The 20,474-nt window shown below is 39.5% G+C and overlaps 1 protein-coding gene across 3 annotated transcripts; it reads left to right on the forward strand.

Moving 5' to 3' along the window:
• Positions 1–6,163: 6,163 nt before the first annotated feature.
• LAPTM4A (lysosomal protein transmembrane 4 alpha) lies at positions 6,164–20,363 on the forward strand. 3 transcript variants are annotated; one of them, XM_054383738.1, is made up of 7 exons: positions 6,164–6,376; positions 13,937–14,057; positions 15,995–16,071; positions 16,159–16,281; positions 17,456–17,551; positions 19,071–19,169; positions 19,588–20,363. In XM_054383738.1, the coding sequence occupies exons 1-7, from the start codon at positions 6,278–6,280 to the stop codon at positions 19,660–19,662; spliced, it is 690 nt and encodes a 229-aa protein (XP_054239713.1). In that variant the 5' UTR covers positions 6,164–6,277; the 3' UTR covers positions 19,663–20,363. The 3 variants fall into 3 exon arrangements, with proteins under 3 accessions (XP_054239713.1, XP_054239712.1, XP_054239714.1); XM_054383737.1 differs by lacking the exon at positions 6,164–6,376 and adding an exon at positions 7,161–7,372; XM_054383739.1 differs by lacking the exon at positions 6,164–6,376 and adding an exon at positions 12,967–13,145.
• Positions 20,364–20,474: the final 111 nt, after the last annotated feature.

The following is a 20,474-nucleotide window of genomic DNA, read 5'->3' on the forward strand; positions in this document are numbered from 1 at the left end:
TGTTTTTACCCTCTGCATAACTTATCCCTTTGAAGGGTAAATCTAGAGTAGCCTCTCTCTTTTGTCATTCATGAACACAGTGTAGTCTAATTGCTAGGTCATGCTGGCATGATCCATCTGGCTCCTTCTGCCTTTTCCCTAAGCAATTTATTAACTGTTTGAGTGGCACATGCCTCGGGAACAACCAAAAGCTCTCCCTGTGCCTGCAGACAGCCTCTGGTACAGCCATATCATGGGAGGTGGGATGAAGCATGGCTGGGAAAACATCTATGACCTGGTTAGGAGCAAGCAATTCATTGTCACAGCAGCAGCTGCAAATGATGAAATACACTCCTTTAAGTTTCAACTTTCTCTTAAACTCAGTCTGTTCTATTTTTGTAATAATGCTTTTTTGTGGGGGCATTCTTTTGAAGGTGGAAGATTGACTACATCCCTAATAATAGGGCCACATCCATAAGTGATGGGTGCATGAGATGGTATCTCGAGCATTAAGATGTGGCTAGATGCTGTAATTGATGAACTCCTGACCTACAAAGCTGTGTTTACTCATAGGCAGACTGCAGTAGGCAGATGCAGAGTCTCAAGCTTTGTTTCACACTTAAAATGTGGTGTAGCACCATCAGGGTTAAGTGGTGCAACCACAGAGAGGAATTTGGCCTGCTGTTTCATAATTATCTGTAACTGATCATTGTAATCATCTGTAATTATCAAGGTTCCACCCAATGTGCAGATCAGTGGTACAGCTGATATATCTGTGTGAGCTGGGTATCAGCTAGACATGCTAATTGCTTGGAAGAAATAATTTATTTATTGTGCTAACAACAAGGGCCTGCTGCATAATACTGTACATTTTCTAAGGGTAGCTGGCCCTTTGTGATGAGAGAGGGGTTTTCAGTTGTGGGCTACAAAGATTAGACTTGGGAAATGTTGTCCTTCTGTGATCATACTGAACCAGATCCAGGGATCTTTTCAAGGCAAATTAATCCTTCTAGTAAGTGCCATTCCTGACATTCATTTCTGCAGATGTTCTTGCAATCATCCTCCAGTACTGAAAAGACACTGTAATGCATTGGTGTCAGAAATAAAGTCCCTGTGTCTTGGCCAAAAGCCACTGTAACAGTAATTGACCCTTATATTGTCCCATCCAGAGAATATTGCAACCTTAGTAAACTATATTTCCTGTCAAACTTTGATTTCTCTTTGTATGCACTATTCCTTTTGTGGTTGTTATGTGTAGTTCAAGTTAGAGAGATGTGATAAATGACTCAATCAAGCACTTCTGGCAGCATCAGCTGCCAGCCCCTATGTTCCTCCTGGAAATATCTGCCAACACCAGAAGCTTCAAAACCATTCAAAGAGCCAATGTGTAAAGAGATAACACTCACCAGATGCTAACTCTTCGCACTTCCCTGAGCAGGTAGCATTCAGGTCCTCAGGCTCCTCCCGTTCACCCTGCCACTGCTTGTGCATAGGTAAGTCCAGGCTGAGGGCTGGAAGGGGATGACTGCCAGTAAATATAGGAAATTTCCCATTCCAGAGCTCACTTTTGGTCATGTGAAAGTACTGAGATACCTGAAATTGCAAGTACCATTTCAGATTACATTATTTTTAGATATTTTTATATCTCCTCAGCTGTATGAAGGCAGATAGATGTAAACAAACCACGGCTCTTTTACTTCAGCACATCTTGAATGTCTAAACGAATACAAGAATTTTTCTCTGTTTGATAGTCAGAAAACCTGAGCATACAGCAAGTAACCCAGAAACACAGTCTTGTGCTAATAAAAGTTTTGCGTCATGCTGTCATATTTTAGCTGCTTTTCTAACCCTGACTTTCTGATCCATCTGTTATGAATTAAAAGGTTTGGAACTGAGTTAAATTGAGTCCTGCTGGTAAACGGTAATTCATATTGTTAACAGCAATCAACTAGAACAAAAAGTACAGGAGCTTGGAACATTGCATTAGGAATCCCAAAGTGATGTTGATTAATTCAATAAACAAAAATAAAATCCAGTAACCACAAAACTCATCGCAATACATTCTTATTACTTTCTTATCCCTTTTACAAGAAACCACTGAATCTCCAAATTAGCTTGTTGTCTTCTATCAGGGTCCATGTTGGAGCAAAAAACTAGTAAAATTTGTTAATGCTGACTTAAGGATATCTAAGATTTCACTGTGTGAGTCATCAAGAGGAACATTTCCCTTCTGACATTTTCCTTTTCCTCCTCATTTACATGTTAATGATTTGCTTTTACTCAAAAAAGATTCTTATCTTTTTTTTAAGGAAGCAAAAAGCAAATCCATACTCTCAGCCCAGATATTTTTCACGCCTTCTGCAGCAGGTCTTTTGACATTTTTTAATTCCATTGAAGGGGTCCAGTGCTATATACTACAGTATCTGTGTAAAGACATTCATTTCCCTGTGCTGTTGAAAAGCCCTGCTTTTTTAATTTAAAAATTTTTGCTCTGTGTGGAAAATAAGTCTGAGAAGCAAAGTCACCTTCTTTTTTTTTTGTTTTTGTGTAATTTCATAATGTAGAGCAGCAGATGGACACAGAGAATAAAGTTCTAAAAAAAAGAAAAAATAGAAGTAGCTTGTTACTGCCCACATAGTCAAGAGCCTTCCATTTGGGATGGAAGAGCTCTAACATATTCTGCACTGCATCTTTTATTTCCTGGAAAAGAAGCCACTGGACAGGAGACTTGCTTGATGTTCCTATCACTTTCACTAGTCTTTGTGGTTTTGGTCAAATCAGTTAATTTCATTGTGCCTCAGTTTCTCCAACCCTCAGGACAGTATTTTCATTATTAAATGATGGGAACCCTGCCTGCACTGGTTACATACAAATATCAGCTCATGGTCTGTAGGTTCACACACACACAGAGCAAATGCTGAAGCATCTCATCTTTCATAAGCAAACTGGAAGCAGTTCAGCGTATGTAGAGTGGAAGTAATGATTACACTGTAAGTCTGAACCAACATCTTTTAGCAAAGGATAGACTGAAGAATGGCACAAGAGGGAGACTGTGGAATTACAAAAATCATCATAAAACAGTCTTAGTGTTCTATTGTTTTGACATCTTGCAAGTGTTGAACTTGATGTTTTGAAGAAGCTGAAGGGGAATGCAACTTGGCCTCTCATGTGCCTGATCCTAGCCACTCTGCTGTCGTGTATTCAAACATGATTATTCAAAACTAATTTATATTCAGTAAAACATTTCAAGTCCCTCTCAATACAGAAGTTCAAATCTTCTATCTAGACATGGATTTTGAAAGACCTACCTAGTTTGGCTAATGACAAACACTATGATATCAAAACTCCTTCCCTCCCTACCTGCTGAGAGGGAAGGAGTTAAGTGTCATGCTGGTAAAGGAATGTGAATCATTCTTTTGCAGCTGCTTCTGACTTGCAGATATGTGCAGGGCTTTCTGCTCCTGTGGTTGAGGAAGTGGATGATTTGCCCTTGCAACGTCAAGGTCTTTTTGCTATTTGGGAAGAAAAGTTTATCACCAGTACTCTCTGTCTCTTTGAGATTCTGCTATGGCTGCCATGACTGTAAGCTGAGCCCTTCAGAATTTTTAATGTATTTAGCCTCACAAATCCTCCCTGAACTAACAGAAAGGAGAGAATTAAGACCCAGAGAGAAGGAACTGTCTTGCCTGGGGTCATCTAGACTGCTTGTAGCATGGAATAACTGGAATCTTTCACAGAGTGTCACACTAAAATCATTAACCTATTATTTCTTCCCTCAAGTAGAGGAAACAATGCAATCATTCTCAAAATGCTCTTTAATCTTCTTTTTTTTTAATTTATTTTTTATTAGGAGAGGAAAATGGAGAGGCTTTTTTATGCCCACTCAATAGTTCCACATCAGTATATCCTGCTGTGGAAAGCTGCTTTGTGATGTTAAATGACATTCACAATATTCATCCCAGTATCTTTGTTGTCTGCAGGGTATAACAAGCAATGAAGCTCAAGGGAATCACATCAATTCTTATTCTGAGCCTGGCTGACAAAGATACCAACGCTTAATTAAGATTTCTTTCATCTCATGAAAATAGCCCTGAAGATCTGAGGCTGACATAAGAGTGATGCTAGTGAAAGCGAAACATCCAACTGCAAGATCTGAGCTGGAACACTTGCCCTCAAAAAACATTTGAATTGAGAATGGAATCTAGGTGTTTCCAAATGGATGCCCTAACTCTAGTGAGAAGCTCCTGCTTTCTCTCCTGAGTTACTTTAGTCCTGTAAATTCCTCTTTAACACAGGGAAAAACAGGAAGCAGAGTCTCTCTTGACTCTGAAAGAACAGTATGTTCAATTCAGGCATGCATGCTGTAGAAAGAGTTAGCTTAGGATTCCCAATGTGCCATCTGTGAGAAAATTGAATTTTTTTTAATGACTGATTACAACAAAAAGCACATTCCTTTTCTATTTATTTACATGCATGCATGTATATTGATTAAAATTGGTTCAGTTTTGCTACATTAAATCACAGTGTTGATAATTAAGTATCTGTGCACAGGGCTGAGAACATTAGGAGCATTAAAGAAACAAACAATAGTTTGTAATGGGATCATTAGAGCAGTCTTAGCAGCACTTACAACATGTTTATTCAAAAATTAAACTTGTCCTAAGGGAGAAAAACACTAATTATGGAACACTGGGTGTTTAAAATAAAAACATCAGTTTTAAAGCCTTTAAGTAAGTAATTTCAAGCAACTCAGCAACAGCTAATGTTTAAAAATAGACTAAGTAGCTAAAACAATAACATGTGTTAATTGTAGGATCTGGAATATATCAAAATGACAAATACAGTCATCCTCATTACCTTCTCATTGTTGAGATTGAAAAAAAAATAGTATTAATATTGACATATGACATCATGGTGTATATATGCACAGCAAATATTTATAGTTCTATGAGTGTTTCAAATTGGTTGTACATGGCCAAAAAGGAAGTACTTGCAGCTGCACTAGGGTTAAAATAAACTGTGTGCATATCTGTGTTAACAGTTCAGATCTGCAAAAACTACCAACTCTCCTTGGGTCAGAGAAAGTTTATAGGTCCCGCTCCACATGGGAACAAGAGACCTTATGTCTAAGTGGTGGAGCAAGCTCTTACCACATACACATATGAAGGTGTCACTTGGATTTATACACATTATTTCTAATTAACACATATATCTAGCAGCACCTGCAATCTTCAGAGGGACTAAAGAAGTAGTAGTATTATACCCACTCATGAACAGGGACTTTGACTGACAAAAAAAGCAAAGCGTTCCCATGGACTAGAATTCACTCACAGTACATATCCTCTTAGCATGTAACACACAATCTTAATAACTTAATCCAAACGCAAATGAATAGTAAAATGGCTTAAGCAACTCTCAGTAGTGCCTGAATTTCAGCAAAAGCTGTGAGCCACTTATTAGGCTCTGCTAAGAAGACAACTACTCCATTTTCTTTCTTGGAAGAAACGGTTGCTGATGGACAACAGGTTTTGTTTTGTTTTTCACAAGGTTCTGGCTACCTGCTCAAAGGCCAAGCACCGTCTCTTTGCTCTGGTCAAACCCGATGCCACGAAATGGAAGTTTAGGTTAGACATTAAGAAAAGCTTCTATACTGAAAGGGTCATCAAAAACTGCAACAGGCTGCCCAGGGAATTGGTTGAATTGTTATCCCTGGATGTATTTAAAAAGCCATCCAAACATGGTGCTCAGGAATATGGTAGCGACCCGGCAGAGTTAGTTAGTAGTTTGACTTGATGATTTTAGGTTTTTTCCAAGCACAGTCATTCTGTGTGACTCACCGACACCGTCGGGATAGTAGTGACCCACACGTCAAGCATGCGCAAGCGCGACCACAACCACCACCTCTACAGGCCGCACCACGCACTGAAGTACCAGCCCTATGGGAAGACGCGGGGGGCGGGTTCTGCCCCAACATGGAGGACAGGAGCGAAGACGCCCACCGCGGCCCTCCCCCTTCAGGTGAGTACCGCCCTCACGGCCCCGCCGCCGCAGGTGGATCACAGGGCGTTGCACTCAGAGGTGCTGTGATTGGCCTACGCCGCCGCCAATCGCCTGTTGCCGCGGTAACGCACACACCCTCTCTCAGGCACACCCCTCGCCTCCCTGCTGTCGGCAGCGGATTGGCCAGAGAGGTGGTGACAGGCTCGCGGGGGTTTGACGGCCTGCGGCTTTGGGGGAAGTGGCTGTAGAGGGTGAGCGGCGGACTTGGAGGCGGGAGATCGGTGGTGCCGCTGCTACCATGACGTTCAAGCGGACCCGGGACCGCTTCTACAGTACCCGCTGTTGCGGCTGCTGCCATGTGCGGACCGGCACCATTATCCTGGGCACCTGGTACATGGTGAGAGACTGGCGCGGGGGGCAGCCGGCGCCGCTGAGGGGGCGGTGATTTGGGTGGTTCGCAGCACGCACGCGTGGCGTCTCGGCGGGTGCCCAGCCTGGGTGCGGAGTGGGCCGTGTGCGCGCGCCACTGGTGGGCCCCGGCTCGAGCCCGGGCCAGGGCTTTGGGGGTGCAATTCCGCTCCTCCCTGGGCAGGCTTCTTCTTCGGGAGTCTGTTGCTGTCTTGCCAGTCGTTGATTGGCTCCCTGTGTTGCGTCGTACGAGGGAAACTGGTCAAATTTTTTGGAGTCAACCCGTCGTGACTCCAAAGGCCGCCTTTGTGGTTAGAAAAAGAAAGCAAAGTGAAAGTTCAGGGTACTTTAGTCTAGGTCTGTCTCGAATCAGTCAGGGTTGGAAGGGATCGCAAGGATCATCTAGTTCCAACCCCCCTGCCATGGGCAGGGACACTTCACGCTAGATCAGGCTGGCCAGAGCGTCGTCCAGCCTGGCCTTAAACATCTCCAGGGATGGTGCCCCAACCACCTCCCTGGACAACCCATTCCAGGCTCTCATCACTCTCATGGTGAAGAACTTCTTCATTACATCCGGCCTGAATCTCCCCACTTACAGCTTTGTTCCATTCCCCCTAGTCCTGTCACTACCTGACACCCTAAAAAGTCCCTCCCCAGCTTTCTTGTAGGCCCCCTTCACATACTGGAAGGCCACAATAAGGTCACCTCGGAGTCTTCTCTTCTCCAGACTGAACTCAGTCTGTCCTCGTAAGAGAGGTGCTCCAGCCCTCTGATCATCCTGGTGGCCCTTCTCTGGACACGTTCCAGCATGTCCATATCTCTCTTGTTAATAGAGGCTCCAGAACTGGATGCAGTACTCCAGGAGGGGTCTCGCCAGAGGAGAGTAGAGGGGGAGAATCAACTCCGTCGACCTGCTGGCCACACTTCTGATTCAGCCCAGGATCTGGTTGGCTTTCTGGGCTGCAAGTGCACACTGACAGCTCATGTTGGTTCTGTTACTTGTCCATCTCACGGGTTCTGTTACTTGTCCGTCTCTTGGATTGGAGGGATAGGGGTTTCCATGTGTTTCAAGCAGTAATGAATGTGCTCCTGGTAAGAAAGTAGATACTAGCATTCGAGGAGACTGAAAGCTGGGGTATGTGGAGGGTAGGATGATAAGGTATGGTTCCCCTGAGTAGTTTGTAGTTTCTGAGAGGAAGGCGAGTTTCCAAAACGAGCATGGCTTCTGCTTGCTGAAGAGCTTTGTCGGATGGGAAGCTTTGTTACTAGGTACTCTGTGTTCTCAGCACAGTGATTGAGGAGCAATACAAACAGATTTGTTTACCAAAACACCTCTTGTTTTCTTACCGATGGGCGCTTTTTATCCGAGCGACGGTTGTGGTGTTGAAACAGAAATATTGGAGATAGTTTTAAACTAGAGTGAAATAGAAATGTGGAAACAGTACCAGCAAGCTCAGGCCTGGAGTCTTAACTTCCTCTAGTTCTCTTAAAGGGGAACTGAGTTCCCTTTTAGTGAAGCAATTTCCTTATCTTTCCTTCCTGTTACACTCATGAGCAGTAAAAGTGTGAGGATAGCTTAAAAGTGTTGCATCATAGCTTTTATGTTCTTCTGAAGCTGTAACCAAAGCCTGTAATCCTTTTTACCTTCCCCCAGATTTTGAAAACAGAGAATGATGAATTTTTATGCCTTGATGTGAAGGAGTCATGCACAGAAGCTGCTTTTACAGACAGGGGGATTTAAATTTGGGGAATTTATGGTTTAACTTAAGCAAGTGTGGGGTGATCCTTTTATTTTTTTTTCTTTCATACTGGTCCTTCCATTAACAAAAAAAAAATGTACACACATGAAGTATAAGAGAGGAATGGAAGAAAAAGCAAAGTTAGGGGAGTGGGGAATGTAGCAAAACTCTAGGAAATATTTTTTCTTTTTCAAAAAGAAATTGGAAAAAATGACTTGGTGGTGATTAAATTCAACTACCAATTCATGTAAAATAAAAAGTAAAGTCCATTGCAGTAATGAAAGTCAGAGTTATTACAGAAACCTGCAAAACTTCCAGAAGTTTTACCATGTGCTGATGGAAGAAGATCAAAAGTATGCTTCTGGTGCCTCAAGTAGAAGCATGCATTTTTAACCATAAGGAGATGCTCACCTTCCTTTTGATGCAAGTGCATCTTAATACCTTTCCTACTTTTGTGTCGTCTTCATGGGAATATCTGAAAACCCAGTAACTTGGTGGGGATATTGGGCAGGGCAGGGATGTGCTTTCCCTGGCCACAGAACAGTAGTACTTCCAGCTTCTACCTACCTTACTGTGCTTCTGTTTTCATCTTGTTGCCTGGATGCAGCACCCGTTCCTTCTTTCTGACTGCATGCAAATATCTATAGCTTGTGGATAGTGAAAAGTAGCCGATCACTGATGACGCCAATTGCTTCAGAAGTGGAATGGTCTCTGAGCAAAGCGTTCCTTTGATCTGTAACTGCAACAGATCCAGGCTGCTAGAGGGGGAAAATACAGTTGAGTTCAGGGTAGTAGGGTGCATGCAAAGTACTTAGTAGCTTCGTTTTTCTATGAACTGTATCAAATGCTTTGTTAAACTATGCATTGAATTTTTTTATGCAGTTCCTCCGAGCTGTCAGCTGGAAAAAGATAACTCTTTAAGGCTGATAACTGTTAGCTGTTTGAGGCAAAGTAAGGCCTTACCATGAAGTATTAGGTGGTCTTGCCTAATGGTTTAAATCAGAATTTAATTATAATTAAGACTTTTTGACGGTAAAGTAAAATTTGAACAGTGAATATGAAACCTTTTTTCTGCCAAGGAACGTAAAAATAAAAAAACCAGGTTGTTTAGACATGCTAAGTAATGCACCATTTAGGTATACCACTAACTTTTTTAGTCTTTCAGACACTAGCCACTAGCTTGTAATAAATATTTTTAAATAGATATGATAATCTACACTTGTGAGTTACAGTGAGACAAATAGTAATAACTTTATGGTGGGGGTAGGGGGTTGGTTTTGTTGTTTGTTTGGGTTTTTTGCGAGGGAGGTAGCATTTTAGTGGGGGAGAATGCTTAGCTCAACAATAGCTTTGTGGTACTGAGGATCTTGGGCAGCCTGTAAGCCTGTGTTTACGGGATAGACTGTGTTCTCCTGCTGTGCAGTCCTGAAAGACTTTGATACCAAATATAAAATGGAGTCTTGTAGCAATCTGCTCCAGATGTTTTAGTAAGATAAGAGTTTTGGCTATTTAATATGTGTTATGTAACCGTTTCTTTAGGTAATTTCATTTTCCTTGCTTATTTGTATACTCATAAATCTTGCATCTAATTAACTAACTTATCTCCTCACTGAAACAGTTATATCACTGTCCTTGTTGCGTAGTTCTGTGGAGTCCAAAGAGAACAAGGACGTTATCTTCTAAAATGTTCATGCTGTGTGATCAAACTGCGTCTTTAAAGCCTGCTTTAGTCCCTATGCTGCTGCTGTTTCTGATAAAGAGATAAAACTGTACTTGCAAAAAGACGAGTTAAGATCTTTTCGAGCAAACTTGTGCTTGAATTCCAGAGCTTATATAGTTTGGTTTACTCTGCAACACCCACTGCTGTTCTGTGCAGGAAGGAAAAAGAAAACTCCTATTCCTAGCTCCATAATTGCAAATGTGTGGCTTTGAAGTTTGTTTCTTCCTGTCAACTTTCTTGTTGGGCACAGTGCTCTCCAGAAACAGGAAGCATGAACGCTACACGGGCAAAATTCAGATCAGAGTTCAATAAACAGTCTAAAAGTAATAGCATTGTTTCAGAGGGAGTGGCTGTTTCATTCTGGCAACAAAGTTCGATGATGGAGTCAAAGGGGTACAATTGGTACTAGTTAGCAGGAGACTTGAGGGTGATCTCTGAAGTAATTTGTTCATTGAATTAAGGTTTCCAGAAACAAAAACTGTAACTTGGTCATAATCAACTCTTGACATGCTAGAAGCTCTGAAGCACTCTACTTGCAATTACTCTTTTTTTCAGGTTTTATTATTTTGTTATAGTAAAATCAAAACAAAAACAACAACAAAAAAACCCTACCAAACCAAAACACCAGTACAGAAACCTCATCTTGATTTGTTTTTTTTTTTCAGGAACACCTTTAAGGAAGAACACTGGAAAAGTGAGAGTGGGATGAGAAAGTGTAGTAATGCATGTCAGTTGCCTTCCTTTCCCCCTCATAAAAAGAAATAAGCAAATAATAAGTAGGAATTCCTGTTTATGTCCAAGGCTTTTAGTCACTGAGTGCTTGGGCAAATGTGCGCTTCATGTTCAGGCCTACAGAGAGGTGAAGTACTTGTGTGATTAGGCATTAAATGTATACCATGGAAATAAAACTCAGTAATTAAAAAAATAGTGTTTGGTATAGTCCGACAGTCTCTTGAGTTCTGATCATATGGGGAACTAATAATAGTAGTTTGTAGTAAGTGCTGACCTTCTACCTTAATACCAGCTATTGGATTTTTAATTTTGATAAAAGCTACTCCAAACTTTCATTAAGTTCATTTATCCCAGTTATAACAGTCAAATGCCTTCTTAAACTACTACAAAACTAAATTGTTTTTCTTTCATCTTACTGGAACCATTTCTTCAATAGTAATTTGACTATGGATTTTGTAGTTTTTAATTTTCTCTTTATTTTACTTCCTAGCAAAAAAAGACTAGAATGGGGTAACTACTGGGATTTCCAAGGTTTTACTTTGGAATGATGTTCTAGCCACTGAATGCTGGCTTGTCAGGGTTAGTGGGGAGATCTGGGGGATTGGGTAGTTTTAATCTCCAGATTACACTAAGTCTTAGTGTTGTATGTTCTTTCTGAGTTTTTATCCATGTAGACTGTTTGTAAACACAAAATATACTCACTGGGAATAAAATACAAGCTCTGGTGGTGCCATGTAGTCCAAACCATTCTCTTGCTGCCAGTCACATTGGCTATCAAGCTAAAGAAGCTTTGTGGTCTTGCTTCTGTGAAAGAAGAATGGTAGTAGTTAAAATAGACTCTGGCTTCTACTTAGAAGGACTCCTAATCTGGAGCTGTTGGTAACTCATAAATCCATACATTGAATATGATGAGTTGCTCAGTGTGATAAAATTTGGAAATAGCAGTAGTGAGTACTGGAAACCCTGGGGTGTTAATTGGCAGTGCTTTAGGTTTGTTATTTGTTAGGGGTTTAATTGTTTGTTGTTGGTTTGGTTTTGGCTTTGCTTGGTTGGTTTTTAAAGTTAGGAAAAGTATACTAATTGATTGTTTTTTTAGTTACTCTTTCATATTTTACTTGCACGCCATTTCAGGTTGAGAAAACAAAGCTTTAATAGTTTAAACTTTGCTCAGTAACTAGTGAAATAACTAAGATGATGGATAGGATTAAAATTAAAAAAGTGACAGACATAGGAGTAGCCTCACAACTCCAAGGAATTCAAGTTCTTTGGTACTTCTATATCTGTTCAAGAGCTGCTTGCTCTTTATCTTGAGGCAGATAGCCTATCATGGCTGCTTAGCTTAGTATCGAAGTAATATCTTTCATCCTGAACTTTATAACTGTTTAAGTTAAAATTATGACTGTGTATAAACAATAAGTGATTTAGCTATAATTTGAATATTTGTTTTATAAAATAGAAATTGGTTTCAGCTGCCACAGATCTGAATCTTGGTTGATACTCCTGGCTCACTCATGAAGGAGGGAACAAGGCTTTAAAAATACATTGAGAGCAGAAAGCAAAAGTAGAGAAGGATGTAGCAGGAGTGGTGAGAGAATATAGTACTCTATACATCTGAACAATGGTGAAGCAAAATTAAGAAATTTAGACGAGTGGCTTATAAACAACTTGACAGTATGCCCTGTAGGAAGTGCCTTGGGGTGGGGGGAGGAATATACTAATTTAAAGGCTGAAGATACTGGTGGCTAAACTTACATCTTTACTACCAGCTGTACCAGTTAGTTGGTTTTGTTTTGTTGGGGTTTTTTTGCATTCCAGGGTATAAAATTGAAGATACAGGTGGCCTTAAGTAGCTGGAATTGCCAATACGTTTGTATAATAGATGATGACATGGCAGCATTTGTACAAAACCATCATCTTTGATTTCACTGAAGGCTTCTTTTTAGCAGAAGGTGTAAGCAAGCTTATCACTGATATCTCTATACCTGAGAGGGAAAAAGGGGAACAAACCATCCAACTGTAACAAAACCCTTTTCCTTTTAAATGTTCAAAAGCTCTCTTTCCTCACTGAAAACATCAGTAATTGTGTGTAGACTTGCCATTGTTACTATCATTGACTTTTGAAACCTAGTAAAATAAGAAATAAGGCTAGTAAAATAAGAAATTTGGCAAATACTCAAAAGTTCTGAGAAATTGCAAACCAGTTTGTGGTGGTTTGGGTTTTTGCTTTTGTGGTGTTTTGTTTTCTGTGGCATGGTTTTTTGTTGTTTGGGGTTTTTTTCTTGCGAGGCTATGATCCTTCTGGTGGTGGTGACTAGTGAATACTGATTAGAAAATGACTGCAGCTTGAAAATATCACTTTTTTGGTTATGCAACCTTCTTTGGCATGTGTCTCCACGTCTTAGTGATAGAAACTATGCTCCTGTAAATCTTGAATACATCATAAATGCTGTGAAGGCAATTTTGCAGAGACTTAAGCTACTTTTGTCTCCGAGCTCTTACTGAAAGCATTTCTGGACCAAAATGGGAAACAGAAGTAGTTTTCAGTGGCAGTGTGAGGGGAAGAACTGGTAAGAACATAGCCAATGCTGAATGCTTACAAATTTGGGCTTTCAATCTGTTTGTGAGAATTTTTTAACATCACCTGTGTTTGTGCAGCCTTTTTGACAGGGACTGATGAGGTTTTAATAAATGATCTAGGAAGGGGAAGGAAGACAGTTCTCCCCTGCTTGTATTTAAACTAACATGGGAGAAGCTAAGAAGGTTTCTTCCTACATTCCTCCCTTACCTGCACTGAAGGGTTAGATCTGTAGTGAAAGTTTTCCCTCGTGTGCTCAGTATTTACTGTGTGATACCTTCCCTTCTGCTTCTTCCCCCCCAGCACTGTTTGAGAATAGGGGGCAGCATCTTAATCTTGTGCATTAAATTAACATTAACTTTGAATTTATTGTAGACAGCAAAAACTCTTTCCAAATGTTCCTCATTGTCTGTTGAACCTTTTCCTCCCTGGCCTGTTTTAACCATTTCCACTTTTCCAGTTTACAACCTGTTCTGTGCATTCATCATGCAATATCAGTTTAAATGTCATTTGAATCCCTACAGACCCTATCCATCCTTTCAGTTCACAAAGTTATTTGTGATTCAGTGAAACTAGCAAATGCCCAGTGCTCTTCTGTTTGTTTGGATAGTGGTTTAACCAAATCAGTCTGAAATTTAATAATAAGTTGACTTCTTTTTTTCTTCTGCATATAGGCAAAGCAACGAGCTTTTCTAACTAAAATAAAAGATTTATTAGTGTCCTTAAAAAGATCATAGCTGTTGCAGTGTAAATAACCTTTATGTAATTGTTTATCTTTCTCAGGTGGTGAACTTGCTGATGGGCATCTTGTTGACAGTAGAAGTGACTCATCCAAATATAGTGCCAACTGTTGATATCCAGTATGAAGTCATCGGGAATTACTATGCTTCTGAGAGAATGGCTGGTAGGTATATAACTCTGCTGTCTGCTTAGAAAATAAAGCATGCAGTGTCATGATGTATTTGCCTTGCACTAGTGTGCAATGCATGCATATAGCTTTAAAATACCATTGGTTTGTTTTCTGAGTTTCTCTTTTAACTGTTCTGGAATTGGATTGTTCTACAAGAATTAAAAAAAAAACAAACACCAAAAAAAAAACCAAACCCCAAACCACCTTCATAGGAACATTATTTTTACTTCATACTACTCTTAAGCATCTTAATAAAACTTCTGAAGTTTTCTTGGTGTTGAAGTATGTGTAGAACATGTCTAACTAATTTTCCCCATAAACATTTAGTGGTTTTGCTGTGTCAGTAAAGCAAAAAGCAGAAAACAAATTTTTAAAACTTTTTTGCATTTTTGAGCGATCCTCATAGATGTAAGGAAAGAGCCTACAACTATTGTGTATGAGTTTACGAAGAAGAAAGCCATGCTGTTTTTGTAGGAAGAGCAGATGAATTGGGATGGCAAGTACTTCAGTGAAACTAAAGTATTTGTCCAAAGAGTTTGACACAGAAGAAGAAGCATCATGAGCAGAATTTAATCAAGTTTCCACTTAATTGTTACAGATTATATATGATTTATGTGAGTGTAATTGGTGTCAAACTCTTGTCTGTAATGATCAAGGTTTAACTGTAGACTGATGTGTAAACTTGGGCACAATCTTTGGTTTTCTGTTTTTCAAATGTGCAGAAATACTTCATAAGATATAAAGTGAAGTTACAGCAGATATCTCTAAAATGCCATATGTTCTGTAATGAATATTGGTGTGTACAGTAGGTTTAAGCTTATGTCAGAGAGATGCTTCTGAAGCTGAAGGTACTTTCTCCATTCCTATTGTAAAATGGCTAAGATTTTTGTTTCCTATGTTGGGATGAGGTAGAGGGTTTTGTGTGTGTGAAGGGAATGTTACAGCTTTGTTTGTATGTATACTGAAAGTAACAAATCCTTGGAAGAAACACACATTTGTTGGTTATTGCTGACTAATTAGGGCACTCTGAATGCAATGCATTTCAGACATTGGAAGGTCTCCTTGATGCCATCTGTGTATGTAGGTATTGTCTTGTACTGAATTGGGTACCTCATGCTTCTGCAGTGTATCTTTACAGATCAGTTTCAGACTAGAAAGTTAGGATTCTCAAACCATCTTTCAAGCATGGGAAGCACAAGTTTGGCTTCAGTGTTGCTGAAAACGTCAACTTGCCATATCTAGAGACTTTAGCTGGTTTCTATCTGTTTGAGAATGTAAACTCTGCTTGCTGTAGGAGAATGAGTGTAATCTAACTGGTGGAACGCAGCTGTACTTCTGTTGCAAGGAGCTGTGATACACGAGGGGAATCTGTATAATTAAGTTTCCGTGAGCGTCCTGGATTTTGCTACCATTTGGCTTCTCTTCAGCTTCTCTTTCTTGTAAATAATGGGATACCTTCCATAGTGACTTCCTGTTTTCCTTCGTGTTACTGAAGAAGCAGTGCTGCTCCCACTGCCAATTGACCAAATTACATAATCAAACCATTTTTAAGTGTAAAGGTTGATACTGTGCTAGCTTCACTTAAAATTCTTTCCAGTTGTAAAGTTACTCATCCACATACTTTTAGCACTGACATATATTACAAAGCAGTATCATTATGTTGCATTACTATCAAACTATGTCAGGCTTCTAATTGCTGTGTCTGATCTTTATTCAGGCTTTTGATTAAGACAGAGGGGTTTTTCCAAATGCCTGCTGGCTTTCTTGAACCAGGTTTTTCCCTGTTAGGATAAAAGATCTGCTGCTGCTAGTTTGTACAGATGGAACACTTGTGAACAGATCATAGTAATGGATAGAGCTTGCATACCTGTCAGCTGCAGTGTAGCAACTTCAGGACATGACTGATGTTTATTGTTTTTCTTCTCATGCAGAAAATGCCTGTGTTCTGTTTGCTATCTCCCTCCTCATGTTCACAATCAGTGCAATGATGGTGTATGGTGCTATTGCTGTAAGTATATTTATAGTCTGTGGTTTTAAACTTTCTACTTAGATTTTTAACTAAATACCTTACAGGCTGCTGCTTTTCTCTTCTTAGCATCGTGTTGGCTGGCTGATCCCGTTTTTCTGTTACCAACTGTTTGACTTTGTGCTCAGTTGTCTGGTTGCCATCAGTTCTCTAACCTACTTGCCCAGAATTAAGGATTACCTGGATCAGTTGGTAAGTGTTTGTTCAGATCAAGTTGATATTTTACATTTGAAATTAAACTTTGCTTTAACTGGATAGTTACCTTCTGTTGTGTAAGAAAGGGGAATTCAGAGTGGAGCAGCCATAGGGGATGACTGCTAGGATGGTTATGAGAAGGAGAATTTATCAGAGGTGGAAGGGCCAAAGGGGTTATACTGTCTAGAAGGAAAGCCAGGGACAGTATAGAAATAACTCTGATGGGAATTTAGGTTCAAACTGTCTTGGTACATTTGCACTTGAAACAATATGTTTGTAACCCTTTAAGAAGTGTGGTTCTGTGGCAGGTTTGCTGTTACAGATTAAAAGTGCATTGACCCTTGCTTGGTGGGGGAGGGGAAGAAGAGTGTAAGTAAGGACTGATACGGTGCATTTTGAGCTGAAATCTGAGATTCTGAGGCTTCCTTTTTATCTTTTATATAATTCTTCTCATTTTGCAAAAACGCCTTCTAAGGAAACTGTAATGGAGTTTTCATTAACACTGCTAGGTGTTTTAACTCCAAGAAGACTCAGTGGATGGAATACGATGTCAGTTAATAGGGATCATAAGCTCTTTCTGGCTGGTGCTTACATCTGTTCAAGTAGATGTTTAAAAATACATCTTTTTAAAAACAGATTTTTAAAAATGGTGTTGAGAGAGGCTTTGTTACTGTGGTCAGGGAAAGAGAACGGTCTGAACTTTGCAGAATCTTTGTTTGGACTCTTATTTGGGGGCAGCTTTATTCCTTTATATTCTGCACATGTGTATGTTACTGGTTAGATTTGACTGGAAGTAATTAATACTGTCATTAGGACCATAAGTACAAATGTTGTGCTGCAATTGTTAAAAAGGAAATTTCATGGGTATCTGTATTGGCATCAGATTGAGGAAGTGACTAGGGGCTCAGTACAAGGCTGTACTGTGTAGATAGATTTTGAAAAGTAGCCCTTTTCTATAGTGACTTGTTTTTGCAGGACAAGGGCAGGATCAAAATTACACTTTGGAGGAGAATAAAGAAGAACCTAGTGAGAAATGTAGCTTGATATTTTTTCTGGAGGAGTAGTTTACACAATAATTTTGTTTCATTCGGTGTGGTTTGGATATTCTTCTCTCATATTTGTGACTGTGTAGTGTTCATGCTTATCTTCTCCCTTTCTTTTTTCTAACTAGCCGGATTTCCCTTACAAAGATGATCTCCTTGCCTTGGACTCCAGCTGCCTCTTGTTTATTGTTCTGGTGTTTTTTGCCTTATTTATCATTTTAAAGGTAAGTTAGAACTTAAGCATATGTCTTTTTTTTGTGAGTTTGCTATATTAAGATGCTATCAGTCCAAGTTAATTCTCAATGCTGAATTGAGAACTCAGCTGACTTCTTAACGCTGAGTTAACCATTCTGCTCAAAGATGTTCTTACAAGGCATTCAATTATGGTATGACTTTTGTGTATTGCTGTCTACAATTAACTTGTTCATATGTAGTGGGGCATGTTTATACAGCCCTGCCCTTCATGAGTAGGAATACACAAAGACTTCAGGTGCCATCTTTTACATATCTGGAGATACATTTAATATTTACAGTTAAGCTTGTAGTGAAACAATACTGAGTTACTGCATACTAAAATCTCTTGCTGTGCCTAGCAAACTGGGCTGCATGTTATGAAAGGAGGAAATGCACAGGTTAATTTGGAGCTGCATCTTCCTACGGAAATGCAATATTGCCAGATATTTAGTTCTTCAAAAAGAAACTAACAGAGGCATTGAATTGAATTACAAAAACTTTTGTGCAGACAAAGTATATTAGAGAAATGATTTGATAATATACTTTGGCCATGATGATATTCTTTCATTGTACTCAGATTAAATGTAAGAACAATGAATAGAACAATTTTACTTGTTTTCCATACTTTCTCCAAAGGAAAGTATGGAAAGCCTGGTTTGGGGAGAGTAGAAGCCTCATACAGTAGATGATATTTTTGTATTGATTGGGAAATTCCCTCTCATGTATAACCATGTGCTAACTTGCCAAGGAAGAATTCAGAGAGATTAGTGTTACACAGATTAAAAAATGGAAAATAAATCTAGTCCTCATCAGAGCATGATATAAGTCTTCCTACAGCAGTTAAAGTTGATTTAGTCCAGGTGACTTTTCTCTCCCATATTCTCCTTGCCCAGAGTGTATTTGTGCCCTCTCCTTCGCACAGATAGTCGGACACATAGTAACATTAACTCAGGGATGAGTGGGATTGTGCGGTTGCCCTCACCACCACCTCCTCCTGGCAAATTTGGATGGATATCCACAGAAGCATAAACCAGTTGATAGTACTACTGAGGCAAATAGTTGAATGGATCTGTGAATTCTTTTGCTAAACCTGTGTGGTTCATCCTCTCTGAATCACTATGACAGCAAAGCTAAACGGGGAACAACAAATCATTCCTCAAGTACAGAATCATACAATTATTTAGGTTGGAAAAGACCTTGAAGATCCAGTGCAGCCATTAACCCAGCAATGCCAACTCCACCACTAAACTGTGTTCCTTAGTGCCACATTTACACATTTTTTAATATACCTCTACAGATGGTGACTCAACCACTTCCCGGGGCAGTCTTTCGTTGAACACATTTTTTTCCTACTATCCAACCTAAACTCCCTCAGGGCAACTTGAGGCCATATGTATTGACTGAGCTGTTTTATTTGCCTTTATGTCATATGAATGTAATTCAGTGTCTAAGTTCTGAACCAGGTAATGTATATGAGGCCTTTAAACTGAGAAATCTCTCTTCTTTCAGGCATATCTAATTAACTGTGTATGGAACTGCTATAAATACATCAGCAACAGAAATGTGACGGAGGTAGCTGTGTATCCTGCATTTGAAGCTCCTCCACAGGTAAAATCTTCTCCTTGAGGTAAAAAGAACCAGCATTGCTTTAAGTAGAAACCATTTAGAGATACGCTTACAAACCTTCTCCAGCTTTCTGAACAAAGACTGTAAATATTATAAGTTGAAGCAGCCAATGTTGTGGGTTATTAGTTATATTCCTGTAGTGCCTGAAATGGGAGGCAGTGGGTGGAACAAATGACCTAGGGTTAGGTTCAGCAGAGCTGTAAGCAATTGCTACACCTTCTTTCACTTCTGCACTAGCTTACAGGGAACAGCAGTTAAGTTCTTAAAAATATCTGCCTGCAACAGATGACTAAACTGCTGATGGCAGTATGTATGGGCTTGTTCTAGGTTTTTTGGTTGTTTGGTGGTGTTTTTTCCCTAAGCTTTCTACATTAATCTCTTCAAAATGTCTTTTTTCTAGTATATGTTGCCAACCTATGAAATGGCAGTGAAGATGCCGGAGAAGGAACCTCCACCTCCCTACATACCTGCCTGAAGCAATTTTAATGTTAATGAACATCTATACCAGCTTCCTGGGGGTTTTGTCTTTTAATCTTGCAAAACTGCTTAAGTAATAGAAATATTCAGGGCTTTAGGATGAAACTGTTCTGTTTTAAAATGTTTGATATAAACTTACTAAGCAAAACACATCTGGGAATGATTTTGTTTGCTTTAATTTTTGTTCTCCCTAATGCTCTTAAACATTTTATTGCCTTGGGGCCTTATACTGCAAGAACTGCATGTGACTAACTTGTGGCTTTTAATAATACCAATTGAGCCAACCTGTGATTGAAGTTAGCTACAATTATAAGTGTCTGCAGGATTGTGCCCTTAATTTATATTAATTTTTTTTGTAAAGTAGTTCATAAAGACAATCTGATTGTGCAGCAATATGACAGTTTGCCTTTATCCAGTTTTTGGAAGGGGAGGGGGTTTGAATGTGGTATATACATGACTTTTATTACTTTGCACTTTTCTCATGTTATCTTACCTTTACTGTGGGGTTTTGTTTTTTTTTTTTTATTACCCTGTCTTGAAACATAGTATTTTTCAGGAAGAAGTGTGTGGCACAAGGAGTTGTATTACAATGTGCTGCAAATGCAAGAAAAATAAATAGAAATGTGTAAGATGGTTGCATGCTTCTAATCTTATATGTATTTTCCTCTTTGTGATAAATGATACTTAAATAAATCTTTTACGAAATGTTTACCAGTAGCCTTGGTCTTTTGTTTTAAGTGCTTTGGTGTAGTGTGGATAGTCCCACATATATGCAGCTCAGTAAACACTAGCTTCCTACAGGTTGTTTAG

This window comes from Indicator indicator, chromosome 9 (assembly GCF_027791375.1).
Source record: "Indicator indicator isolate 239-I01 chromosome 9, UM_Iind_1.1, whole genome shotgun sequence".
Classification (NCBI taxonomy): Eukaryota; Metazoa; Chordata; class Aves; order Piciformes; family Indicatoridae; genus Indicator; species Indicator indicator.